The sequence below is a fragment of the Hippichthys cyanospilos genome, chromosome 18 (genome assembly GCF_059441005.1).
Source record: "Hippichthys cyanospilos isolate Australia breed blue-spotted pipefish chromosome 18, RoL_Hcya_1.0, whole genome shotgun sequence".
Taxonomy (NCBI): Eukaryota; Metazoa; Chordata; class Actinopteri; order Syngnathiformes; family Syngnathidae; genus Hippichthys; species Hippichthys cyanospilos.
This window is the reverse complement of record NC_142386.1, coordinates 3,774,763-3,788,203: the sequence shown is the minus strand read 5'-3', so window position 1 is coordinate 3,788,203 and position 13,441 is coordinate 3,774,763. Positions and strand designations below refer to the sequence as shown.

The 13,441-nt window shown below is 39.8% G+C and overlaps 1 protein-coding gene across 3 annotated transcripts in view; it reads left to right on the top strand.

Annotated features, from left to right (window-relative positions):
• Window positions 1–13,441, top strand: part of cpeb4b (cytoplasmic polyadenylation element binding protein 4b) — a 30,487-nt gene that overhangs the window by 4,061 nt on the left and 12,985 nt on the right. For 2 of the 3 annotated variants that reach the window (XM_088440010.1, XM_088440009.1), the window contains exons 3-4: window positions 8,124–8,214; window positions 12,573–12,623. In XM_088440010.1, the coding sequence (XP_088296136.1) occupies window positions 8,124–8,214; window positions 12,573–12,623 (142 nt within the window). The remainder of the gene's footprint in view (window positions 1–8,123; window positions 8,215–12,572; window positions 12,624–13,441) is intronic. The other variant, XM_088440011.1, reaches the window with a different exon arrangement.

Genomic DNA, 13,441 nt, shown 5'->3' with positions numbered 1-13,441 from the left:
CAAAATGGCTTCACGGCACGTTCAATGTGATTTGTAATAGCCAGGATCGGAGTGTGCAAATAATTGCGTTACCACATGTCGAAAAAGGCCTGACCGGATTGACGGGAAAGAGAGGGAGCATGAAGATAAATTCATTGTATTGATCCAGCTGGAGATTGATTGCATAGGTCATCACAAGGAGGCTGGGGGTCTGAGGAATGACGGCTGCCATAGGCTCAGCTCGACCTTATGACCTCTGAAGAACTGTATGCAGCTACCACCCTATTTGCTTTTGGGAGTTCTTTTCCTCCGCTCCTGCAAAATGTTGTCAGTCACGTATTTGGATGGACTCAAATCAATATCATTATTAGATGTTCTTCAAACGTGTGCAGTGACTTCCTTTGTTGACTTAGCTGCCAGCAGCCTACACTAATTGGTCTTAAAGACCACCATCTGGCGCAAGTCAAATTATATTCAAACGTAATTATGGCTGGAATACAGTAACCCCCATCAGATTCTTCAACGAAATCACCTCACATCTTTTTATTCTGTAAATATATAAAAAAAATATATTCAGTGAAAAACACATACTCCTAACAAAAAAGTAATTGGCTATTCATATTTTAAAAAACGAGTGAGGGTATCGCATGTATTATTAGGAAAATAATAATTGCACTATTTCAGCTTGCGAAACTACTTCCTGCCACTTAAGGTTTATTTGCAGTTTTTGCTATTAACTTTAAAGATTAGTCCCTAGCCCTGCAAATATTGAAGAGGGCTCAACAATCAAATTAGTTTGTCATTTTAAAAAAACACAGTTTGAAAATGGGCTAAATCATAAAATTGAGGTTTTACAAGGAGTAAAATTCTGGATGAATTATTTATAAGACATTTTAGCAAAAGTTACTCACTGAAGAAATTTTAAATTGTATTTTTTTTTTTTGAAAGGTTCTCCCCTGACTTTGTCAGTTGAGACTTCAGATCAGTGAGCAGTAACCTCACATAACATTTTTCTTTTTTACTCTTTGACACTACAGTAGTATGTAACCATGCTGCCGAAGAGCAAAAGTGTTCAACTAGGCCGATGGCGGTGACATAACCAGAAAATGTTACATTTCAACTCTATACTACATTTACAGAGGCTGATTAAAATAAATGATGGTATGAAAGCTCTTAAGAGGAGAAATCATAATTTGGAAACAGATTGCACTCAACCTTTGAGATTCTGTTGCATTTGTTACACACTCTTGCAATGATGAGCAATGACTCACAGTGTACCTTGGGCTAAACAGTAAGGACATTGTTCTGGCATGTCTCAACATGCCCATGGCCTGTCTTATTTCATTGTCGTTTTACTCTCAAAACTGTGGAAACAACGGGGTGCGTTTTGGGTATGGCGCCGCTTCCATCTTGATGCCACGAAAAATCTCTGGTTATTCCCAGGCTGGTTTTAAGATGGGGCTTGCATTGTGGGCTCGGAGCTGCAGAATCAGCTCAAGCAATAAGCATTGTACTTTCGGCCTCGTTATACAGCAAGGACACATAGAGGGAGGCTAGGCATACAATGACCTTCCTTTGCGTGTGCGCTTCTGCAAAAGAACCAGAAATTATACAAGCATAACCCACTTAGGAAGAACACACAATGCAGAGGTTGTGTCTGAAAAGACACCATTTAGTCAAGGCGGACTGAAACATACATGAATGTGCGTTATTCTGGATTTTTAATCCAATGTTTATTATGCCAAGGAATTATAAATCCTCATTTTTGATTCTGGCGTGCTACATAATAATTGGAACAGTGTTATCCAGTCATTCAGATTCAACTGAAGAAGAGTTTCGTAACTAAGAGACTCAGTATGTTACATTAATATTTGCCCCATTTTTTTGAGAGGATGAAGAATGTATATGTGTGTGTGTGTGAGTGTTAGTGTTATTCTACTCTTTGTCCTCAAATATACAATTCATAAAAAATAGCAATGCCACAAAATAGGTCTTGCATTGTGTGTTAGCATTACGATAGCAGAGATTGAATGTGACATGGTTGTTTGAAATACTCACTATTTAGGTATAGAATTTGGGGAGGTTTTTTATTTCCATGCATAAAGTTCAGTTACATGCTATTAAAGCCAGTGTTTAAGTTAAATACATTTTAAAATACATTTTTTTATTGAGGTGAGCAGCCACATACTTTTCTGTATCCTGTTTTAAATACCATTTCCAGTTGTAAACTTAATTTTCACCACTTCCTCTTTGCCATAAACGGCACTCTTTTTGGGAGCCTTGCGAAAAATTTAGTTTAGTTCTGAGTTTAAATTCCACGTTGTACTCCTTTCACAGAAATGTTTAACTTAAATTGTACAACTTTTGAGGCATGTGACTTTGGATGATCCACCATATTGAATTACAGAGGTTTTAGCACTTAACAAGCCAGTTTGTTTTGTTTCTTTAAATGTTGCATTGCAGAGAAGATGGGGCGTTCACATGACTGATGACGTAATGTTGCACAAGGCATGGTTTGCTAATCACTCAACCTTACGCTGTATACAGTGAATCTTAAAATAATCTATCAGTGGTCGTTAACCTGGGTTCGATCAAACCCTAAGGGTTCGGTGACTCTGTCTCAGCGGGTCTGTGGAGCCTCCACTGTGCAGGTCAAGACAGACCTGACTCATTGTATCAATTTGTGATCTGTCCCAATTGGCTATTACTAGTGGCAGATGATCATTTTACATTGCATGGCCTTTCATCCATCCATTTTCTTTTGCCGTTTATCCTCATTAGGGTCGCAGGCCCGCTGGTGCCCATCCCAGCGGACTATGAGCATTAGGCAGTTCATTGATGACAAGTAACAAACTTTCCACGTATAATGTGACCTAAATGAAAGCTCTTATCCAATTGCATTATACAAGTGATACGACACTTTATGGGCGGGTAAAAATCGAAATGATTTAACTTATTGTCAATATTTTTTCCGTACAAAAATCAGACAGTTTGAACAAGGGTGTATATGCATTTGTCCTCTGTTATGCATCAACTGAATGACATGAGGAAGTGTCACCACACTGCTTGTCACCTCCCTTGTGAAGTTTCCGTTTTTTCATCGACTCATCAGATCCACCATTTTGTACAAAGGCTTCAGATGGGTTAGTTGGTGGATCATTTTGTTTTTTTATTTGGAGAGTCCATATGGTGCTTGGTGGCCGTAACAGGAAGAGCCATGCAGGGCACGCCATGTTCCAGCACTGTAGCGCAGGCTGCAGTAAGCAGGGATGTTGTTGTATTAGAGTAGCTTTAGTATTCGGGCTGGGCTGATGGCCAGCTAGCAGCACTCCAGCTAACGGCTAACATAACATTCTGCCGACGTAGAGCTTCTGCGCCTTCAAAGTGTGATTTATTTGTCTAATAGATTTTCTTTGTCTCGCAGCTGCTCACTCATTTAATTCTCAAGGTCAGAAATGTGCTCTTGCCAGGTGATCTGTGCTCGTAAGCCGTGAGAGGATGTTGTCTTAAGCGAACCACCTGGACAACTGTTGGTTCCAGTGCGCTCTGTTTGTGAAGAGTTGACATCTATTGTGTAGCTCCAATCCCCATTCATCCCCTGCCAGACTCACAATTTTTAGAAAGGGCGTCTAATCAATATAAGAGGTTGTTGAGCAATTAGAAAAGACAAAATTAGACAGACTAAGCATTTTCATTGGGTCCGGGGTCAGGAAACTTTAATGTTAATCAGGAGATATCTCAGTTTTTAGTCGTCAAAGAGTCATGCTAGATTTATGCACAAATCTGCTTTATCTTGAAGGATACGTGATGCAAAAACCTCAATTGTACAGGCTGTTCTAAGTAACATTTAAAAAAAATTTGAGTCACACAAGTGTAAATGTAAACTGGCCGCTTTGATTTTCATAAATTGAAACATGAAATCAGCAAATCAGCTAGCCATTGCCTATCAAGCAAACTCCTAGCACTGGCGGCTAATATCAGGTGACTCGTGTCTGGAGCATCATAACAGTTTGACGGTTCTTTACAGAGATCTTTATTTTACTAATAAAATAGAGCTTTAACTGTTAGGTTTGATCTGATGGGTGTATATGTAGAATGTTGCAGCAAGCTTGTAACTGGCAGCTAACATTGAAAATGATTTAAAAGCATCAAAAGTGTATTTTGTTTTTTTTTAATGGATATATCATATATTACTTAATCCACAGAGTGGCATTTGGTGTCCCTTTAATTTAGTAGCTAGCCATTTGACGGCTAGCTTGCAAACAATTTTTGTGTGACTTTTGAGGCTTTTTTTATGTCTTTAAAAATGCCTCAAGCTCATTTGTTAGCTGGTGCTTCCAGCAAACATTAGCAGTCTACTCCCATGCCTGGAGCATAATGGTGGTTAGACTTTAGTGTATTTTTAAATTCTTTGACTTTATCAGGTTTTGGTTTATAGCTTATCCCTTGAATGATTTAGGAGTTTTATTTTGACACACACACAATGTATTTTTTTTAGACCGCCATGTCTCTGCCAATCTACTTGGTTGAAACTTAATCTATGAAAAGTGGACATTGGGTTAAAAAAAAGTAATTAGACTGCTTTTCATCCTTTGACCATGACATGTGTACGCAAATTCTCGTGCACGTCTCCACATGGACTAATTCTGACTGATCCATTAAGCTGCAGAAGCCCGAGTTTTCAGTCATTACCCCTGCTCTTTTGTCACGTTGTTGCTAAATGAGAGAAATGTTTTTAAACTAATGAGTTGCTTGAACTGGGCTGCACACAGCACACACTGTCGCCATCGTACACTCTCATGTCAGATACTTCCTAACAGTGCATGTCTACTGCGACATAGGCCCATTTACTTCGCACCTTATGTCTTCTTTATATCCGTCCGAACAAAGATAGAGAAGACAATACTGTGTTTATATTGAAGGCTCTTGTGGTACGTTGAAGGTCAGCCACAGTCCATTTCATGACATTGGTAAGCATTTAATTGATTACAAAATTGGTTTCTCATCCATTTTCTATGGTGCTTATCCTCATTAGGGTGGCTGTCAAATGGAGCCTGTTCCAGATGACTTTAGGTGAGAGGTGGAGTACCCGTTGCACTGGAAAAAATCCGCACAAGCACAAGTAGAAACTGCTAGCTCCAAAATAATAGGCAGGTTAATGGAGGAAAAAAATTACTGGTATTGTAATTCAGATTGTCACGGAAAAAGAATTGATAAAAAAAAAATGTGTAGCTAGTGGATAGCTCCAGATGCTAACAAAGGTTTACCATTTATCTTGTTAAACAGCACCCAAAGAGAACTCAAACTGATGACATCAGTCACAAAATACCAAAGTCAGGGGTATCCAAACTCTGTCCTCGAAAGCTGGTGTCCTGAATGTCTTCCAGGTTCCTTTCCCTGAAACACCTGATTCAATTGATTGGGATCACTTTCTGCCTTCTGCTGAACTTGCTGATGATCTGACTATCCAAACATGTTGGACACTGGCCCTCGAGGACCAAGTTTGGACACCCCTGATATAAATGAAGTCCAATTAGTCAATACCAGTTAAGAAGTAGGTGTCAGATCAAGCCAAACAAGAAAGAATCTTAATGAATGTAGCTAGAGGGCAAAGCATGGAGAACACAAGCTAACGTTCCTATTCAGCATAGCTCTGTATTTACTTCAGATGGTTGCATACAATGAAGTCAGTTCAGAATAATCCCTTATTAATCCCCAAGCAATGGAAGGGTTCAGTTCCTCTTACCCTTTTTGCACTTCAAGTGCACACGTGCACAACAATTCCAGCATCCAGCTAACAATCGCTAATCAAGTTGTTTCTGATAGGTGGGTTATTTAATGTTGTGGCAGCTCTTTGAAATAGTTTGGCTTGCTGCAGCCATATTCACAAGCATCAAAAGCTCAGACCGCTTCCCCTTCCTGCCCTCCTGGTAAGGCAGACTGAGAGAAAAGACCTTTCATTTGCCTCATACCCTTTCTATCTCTCTCATCATCCCTTCTTTCATCTGCCTCTCACTTCTTTGCTTTAGCCTTCCTTTCCCTCACTGTGCAGGACGTGATTAGGAACACAATACGAGGTGAAATGGGACAACTTCCCAACAATTTACATGCAGACATAGAGGTCAAAACAATCTCCAACCTGGCAATTGGGGACATGATTGTTACACTCAGTCAAATGGAAATGGAACGTTAACCATACAATATTTCTGATTTATTTCAGTGTGATTTAGTGACCCCATTGTCTATTGAAGGTGCTGTAGTGAGCCACATTTGAGAAAGTTGGAGACGTCGTCTGGTCTATGCTGATGTTTGTTTTGTGAGATTGAGCTCTGCACGAGTTTTCAAAATGTGACATTTTGGATACTGCTGTGAATCAGCCCCCTTTTTTTTTTCCACCAGCTGGCATGTAGAGTCATTCCACCATTCCCTCTCTCCCTTGCTGATAAGATAAAAAGAAGTTAGCGAATTTGGAAAATTTTAAAGAATAAAGTACATTGAAGAAGTCATTCGCCTACCTCCTTGACCCTTGGTCATGTGCTGAGGTTTGTTTTTGTCTCCCCCCCCCCCCCCCCCCCACCCCCCCTCCCAACAACAAACATGTGACATCACAAAGAGTTGCTGATCTATCACTGAACTGTGAGCATTTCTTCCCTAGGTGACTTTTCTCTGCTCTGGCATTCCATGTAGAATGTGGTGCCACCAATGTGTAGCCAGTGTGTGACCGGCACCAATTGAGAATATATGAACAATGTAGTGGCATTGCACATTACTTGCAGGTTGACCAGTGTCATGTCATCCTTAGTTAAAATACTCTTGTACTGCTAGTTTTACTTCAGCTTGAGTGAAAGCTATAAGATCAAACACACTCTCTAAACTATTTTTCCCCTTGCCAAACAACAAAATTAGAAATAATTCATTCCACAGTCAAACTCTGCCCATCACAAAATATTGATTAACAGTACAAGCATTTTTAAAATGCAAAATTAGTGCCATTATAAAAGTAATCCAAACGCTGTATTTGTTTATAGACAAGCAGCACTGATTTTCAAATCACCATTGGCTGTTTTTTTTTTCTGTAGAAAGTAGCAAGTTATTTGTGCCAATCCATGTTATTTGTGGTATTTCTGTTATGCTCGCCTTGCTTTTTCTCAGGTGCTATGTTGGTGGAAGCTAATCAACTAAAGTTGGCATCTATCTGATAGTGACCTTGCTGATAATGGCCGGGTACAGTAAATTCCGAACCAAAGATCAGAAGTCATTTTTGATACGTGTATTTTTTAAAGAGAGAATCATTTAGTCAGAAACATAATAAAACGAGGAAAATGCTAATTGAAATTTTATAATCTTGTAAAATGATTTTTGAACATTTTTGAAAGTGTTTTGGGATCTTAGTTTGTGGTAGAGTTCTGCTTTTACTCACACATCAAATGGAGAAGCGACAGGCACGGGTATGAGCGTGTAATCACATGGTGTTTAGACATGTCTTTTGTAGCAAATTTACAGCAAAGCTGTGTTACACTGTTTAAATTTGACCATTGTGAGGCTCGTGATTTTTTTTTGGGGGGGGACACAAGTTTACTAGCGTGTTTACCACTCTGATGTATTTAGGTGGAGTTGAAATTACGTCTTATCATAAATGAACCTTGACTGTACATACGTTCATGATAGTCAACTGAAGGCGTGTTTTATATTATCGCCAAATATGGAAGAAATGTTTTTCTGTTTAGCACATGTTTGCCTGTTTGATTGATGGTCAGTAAAACTGATTACGGCATTTTATTTAGTCTGTGTTTGGCGGCCCGATTAGAAAAAAAAAATGTTCGGGACACCCTTTGCTTGAAGTATGTTCCTGCATGTTTTCATTGTGTCCGCATTTTTTGTACACGTGTGCGTACCCAAAGAACAATTCTCACTATGGTTGGTATGCGACTGTTTTACGTTACAAAGCAGTCAGTCGCCTAACAACTGTCTGCTTCTTTCGGCTGCCAACCCAAAACAATACAACGCCACAAGAGACAAAGTAACAGATTTAACCACATGCAAAACTTGTCTGTCCTTGTCCTTCTGTACATGACGTTAATGGTGTCCTTATATTTCAGCATAGGTTTTTGTCCTTCATTTAAGATCCTTCTTCTCTTGTTTAGGAGCGCACCAGGTCATTTGACAGTTTCAACATGAATACTCTGGAGAGCTCCTTGATCGACATCATGCGTGCTGAGCAGGACAACATAAAAGGTAAACGCAGGGGCTTGCAGTCATGTGACCTGAGTACATTACAATATAGCAATCTGTATGATCTGTGCCTGACATCAGAAATAGTGGATAGAAAATGGGTTGAAATGTCTCAAGGAAACATGCCTGAGATTGAATTGGTTTCAACATGGGAACAGGTTCAGCCATTTTGATTTGAAGCAACCATTTTGGGCAAACAGTTTTATGGGGCAGTAATATGACAAAAAGCCCCCCAAAATGTGCTAATATTTTCCATGACCTCACTCATGATCCGGGTTTGAACTGTATGTTTTCTTGGACCTCCGCCATCATCTGATTGAACTCCAAGCTAGCACTTTTGGGGCTATTCCATCCACTTCGATGCAGTATTTTGGGCTATTCCATCCACTTCGGTGTTTGCATTATACAGCGTTTACTCCTTGTTCCTTCGAAATGAAAATGAGGGTCAAAACCCCGAGCAGCCCAAAGTAAATTGGCAAAGATTAAATTCTAACTGACTTTAGTTATTGATTACTAGAGAGCAGCCAATGACAGTTATTGACTGAATGTGGTTATGCAACACAGCAGAAATAGGTTACTGTCTGTAGCCCTGCCTGTAGCAAGTCTTGTTCCCTGTTAGAAATGACTGTAATTGCATATGACCAGGACATAGCCAGTATTGATTTTTGGTGAGATACATGTTGTAGCAAATTCAGATATTGATACTTGGTTCTCAAGGCAGTAGTGCAGTTGAATGGATTTGTGTCAAGCTTCGGGATTTTAATTAATTCCGGATAGGCCAGGAAGCTTAATCCTAAAAAAATACTGCACAATCAGGTTTTCTCTGCTCAGTCGTCACTCTTGGATGGGACAAAGTTTCTTGTCGAAGAAAAATCATAGGCACAAATGACAATCATAGTCTTCTGCAACATATGCTATCTGTTCACTAGTAACGACGGTAACGTTCTCCAAACAAAAGCCTAGCTGGAGTTTCACTTGAACAAGGTTAAAATGAGCTCCACAAGACATTACACCTCTTATTTATTTCGGCCTCGTACCCACTGCGCTTAGTTAGCTCCAGCTGTGCTCTAATGTTGCGCTGTCAAAGCTTAGTAAATCTTGCCTTTATAAAGTGAGAAGGCCATGTTTGTCTGCTTCCTCGATGGAAAGACCCCCAATGCCTTAAAGTTAGTAATATAGCCATACTTTTTATTTTTTTACCTCTAATTTCAATAAAGCATGTTTAAGCTTATTTAAGTTTTCATACGGAAGTATTGCTTTTATTAAACCTTGTTTGATGTGTACTGGCTTGATAGAATTCTCAGCCTGAGCCAGTATTTAGCTAACAATTGTGAACTTTAATTTGAATCGTTTGTAACTGACTGATTAAAATCTCCTGCGCCTGTTTGTGGGCCTTTCAGTTTTCTGTTTCTGTTGTTTTCTTTGAAGGAGCACTGAGTGTTGATGAAGACTGCTCTGCTAGCTATCTCTGATAGATGCTAAGATGGGTAGATTGTATATAGTTTTTACTCATGATCAAAATGTACAGGTGATTTGCATTGTCCAATGGACCTACCAGAAATGTTTTTGGAATGCTTGGCCATGCTTGTACAATTATACAAAGTTACATGAAATAATTTAAACTGTGGAACAAATTATTCCAAATACAAGCATCTCAGCAAAATTGTAATTACTAGTGAAAACCTTGCCTGAACAAATTGATTATATATGATGCTGATTAGTCTTCTTAATTATGGATCACATTTTTTTTCAAACACATTTTCAATGTACTACTCTAAAAATTCAGAGAACCACTTGGTGTTTTAAGGCAGAAACACATTACTCTCATTTTAGCTCTCTTCAGGCAACCCTCATCACATTTTCTCTACGACAGTGCCTCTTTCTCTGCTGCTTTCACATGACACATCACGCCAGATTCAGCCTCACAGCCGCATGTTTTGCAAACTCGCTCAGTTTGTTTTGCCTTTTACATAATTCCAAACAGGATTTTACGTTTGTACAGAGTTTACATAGTAGATTACACTGAAACTGCTGCAGTTTCTCAACAGTAGTGACTCCCATTTGCTGTCCTAATCTCTCCTCTTTGCGTCCCAGATGGGAACATCAAATGGAATTCATGTACATTGAGACATATTTGTAATTTGGACCAAGCATTGTGAGGAATAAAAGAACAGGGGAGACAAAATGTCATCTGTGCACGTGGCTTTGAATGGCTTCCAGCATTGTGTTGACTGACAGAAAGGATCTCTCTGTTCTGCATGCCCACCACTCATCCACGCAGATGAGCACCAACGTGTTATGTGTGTGCTTTTGCATGCATGTCGATTGAGGACATGTAAAGTAGCGGCACCCAAGGAGAGTTCACGCGATGGATGCACCCCACCCTGTTGACATGAGTTTTTCGTGCTAGACCACATACTTCTCATGAACGATTAACATCCAGTTGACCAGTTTTGGTTGCATCCTAGTTATCTATGAGCATTGCTGCATTATCTTTTACAGCATAACATTGTGTGGCCTCGGGGTTCAACTGATTAAAAAAAAAAAATCTCAATATTTGGCGGCATTGCTTTAAACCAGGGGCGGTCCGTCCTGATTTCGTAAATCTAGGTCTCATTTTATGCGCCCCATCTCTTTCATACAGGCGGGCGCCTTAACCATATTGTGAGGGAGGGGCTTTCAGACTTCCATGTGACAGAGGCGTTGGAATGCACCAATCATAGGGCACTCGCTGTCCGTACAACAATGCTTGTACTATTTCAGCGTTTTCATCTCATTATCCCCCAGCAGTGCGGAAAGCAGGGCTTGCATAACTTTGAAGCTTGTTTGGCATCACAACATGCGTATTGGAGTTGTGTTGTTTTTTATGGGCCTGGCAAGTGGGACATGTCTGACAGGAGGCCCGCAATATGAGAGGTTCAGACTGGGAAATGGATGTCGATTAGGGAGAGAGAGAGAGAGATGGGTTGGTTTCTCACAGTTCTAATGAGATTGATGTGGAGGTAAAGCGTTGCCACGCTTAATAGAACACTCAGAAAACGGTCATATTCAAGTCAACAACTTCTGAGCATATTGCGCTTTTCTGCTGAAAAATGCCTTCCCAGTCTTGGCTGAAGTACAGTGGAACCTTCAAATTGCCACAGTTTAGTAACACAGGTGGTTGTATCATGTCTCGACACTTTAACATAATTTTTTAAGGAAATTAATGTATAGAGGTTTAATTAGTTCCCCTTATCAAAGAGTTGCGGTCATGAAATCTTTTACCAACATTAGTGATGTCGAGTGAATTTTCTTATAACACAATTGTGAGAATTGTGAATAAAAATACACTGGCTAAAAATAAATGAACAGCAAAATCTTTACAGGAAAGGTTTTTTTAGAGGCAAAGCTGCAGCATATAAGGAGCATGAGCAATAAATCAAATTATATTGCTCAGTTAATGTTGGGCTTTCTGTCAATAGTTTGATTTCAGCTGGCCGTTATTCGTTCTGTCTTCTATCAACAAGACCCTTCTTTCATATCACCACAAAAAAGCCAAATAAAAAGCCAAAATAAAATTTATAAGTTTAATGCCAAGACCTAAAATAGTTGTTAGCATTACGCATGTTTACGTAAGTAAAATGTGACGATTAACGTAAAATCAAATTAATAATATGCTTCTTTTTTAAAGGCTAGTACTCTGTTTAAGCTTTAAATACCATTTGTGAACAAAACTACTTTGTCTGACTCACTGTTGCAGGCGTTTATTTGATCACCTCAGAAAAAAAAAATGTTAAAACTCTTGATGTAGTTCTGCCCATCAGCACTATACTCTGGCAACATTTGTGGGGCCTTGTGCAGGTCACCTGACCGCTAAAATAAGATGTGTAACTAATATAGTTGTCTTTGCAGAGTGCACAAAATGTAATTGACTCTCCTCACTGTTTAGTTGCAAAGTTAGCAGTTGAGCTGGCACAGGAAGTCAATAGGATGCCAGAGTTAAATATTTTATTGTTACGACTGTTCGAATTTCAAATTTTAATCAAAATTGAAATGAAAACCACTTTTCTGACTTGAAGTTTCATTTTGAGTAAACGATTAAAAATATATACTTGGTCAATTGTTGAAAAGCAAAAAGCTCAAGATGAAGGTTTATGTCCCATTTCTGCCACCTAAAGGCCTGGAGTGTCACCCCACCTGGTATGTTAGGGTTTTTCAAGCTTCCATGTCAGATATCTTTTTAGGTTTTGGCAGATGTCTTTGTCTCATTTAGCAGCATTCCAGTTAGCTTCAAATGCCAATCTGAATGTACACTTTTTCCACCATAAATGGTGCATGTAGGGGCCATATTAAATATGACCATTGTGTGTCTCCCTGTGCAGGTCGTCTGGGGTTCCCCCATCCTGGCGGGGACAACCCGCTGCCCCTGAATGGTACGTATGTCGACCAACTCAGGTTTTGGTTTACATGGACACGTCGAGATTTGGAATGAAGTCTTAAAGACTCCAATGTCATCTTTACAGCTCGCTACTCTACACCAAAGCCTACCGTGCAATTTTAGAAACACCTCAGATAAACTGAGCAAAAGCATTAAACCCCACCCACAATGATTTTTTTGTAAATTTGGTATGACCCTCAGTAGACTGTCATAAAAAAAAAAAATGACATGGCCCCTGATGGGACAGTATTTGTTATATAAAACCTAAAATGTGCTTTTAACATAAAACTCTGATTATGTGTCATGCAGCAGTGGAATATTTTGCTATCAAGCGTATTTTTGCTGTCTGAATTCAGGGCCAGGATGCAAAAGGGCAATGCCAGTAGTTTGTTCACGATCCGCTGGTCACATGGGTGGATCACGTGGTCAGGAGCTGTCATGGAGCCCTGAGACAGATGGTGCCAGCGGATAGGCAGGCCTCGCAGGCTGCGCATATCCCTCCCCCACCCCCAGCCTCTTTTTGCTTCTGCATCTTTCCAATCTATTTTTCCTCTCTTGCACACGCTCATCTTTTTATAGAACTCTGATTCGTTTCAATCTGCTTCCTTCTTTCGCTCGCTCTGTCTGTCACACTCCCATTCCCCCCTTTTGACCTTCCCCCAGAGTTAATGTCCATCTGGGTTGGAAAGTTCACCGTGGGAGCTAGGAGATTAGTGCTTGTGTGTATTCAGGCCTCTTCATCCTCTCTTAGTTGCAACTCATTGTAGATGGCTCGCTGCTGCAAGCTCTGCACGCGTTCAGAACAAGTTTAAG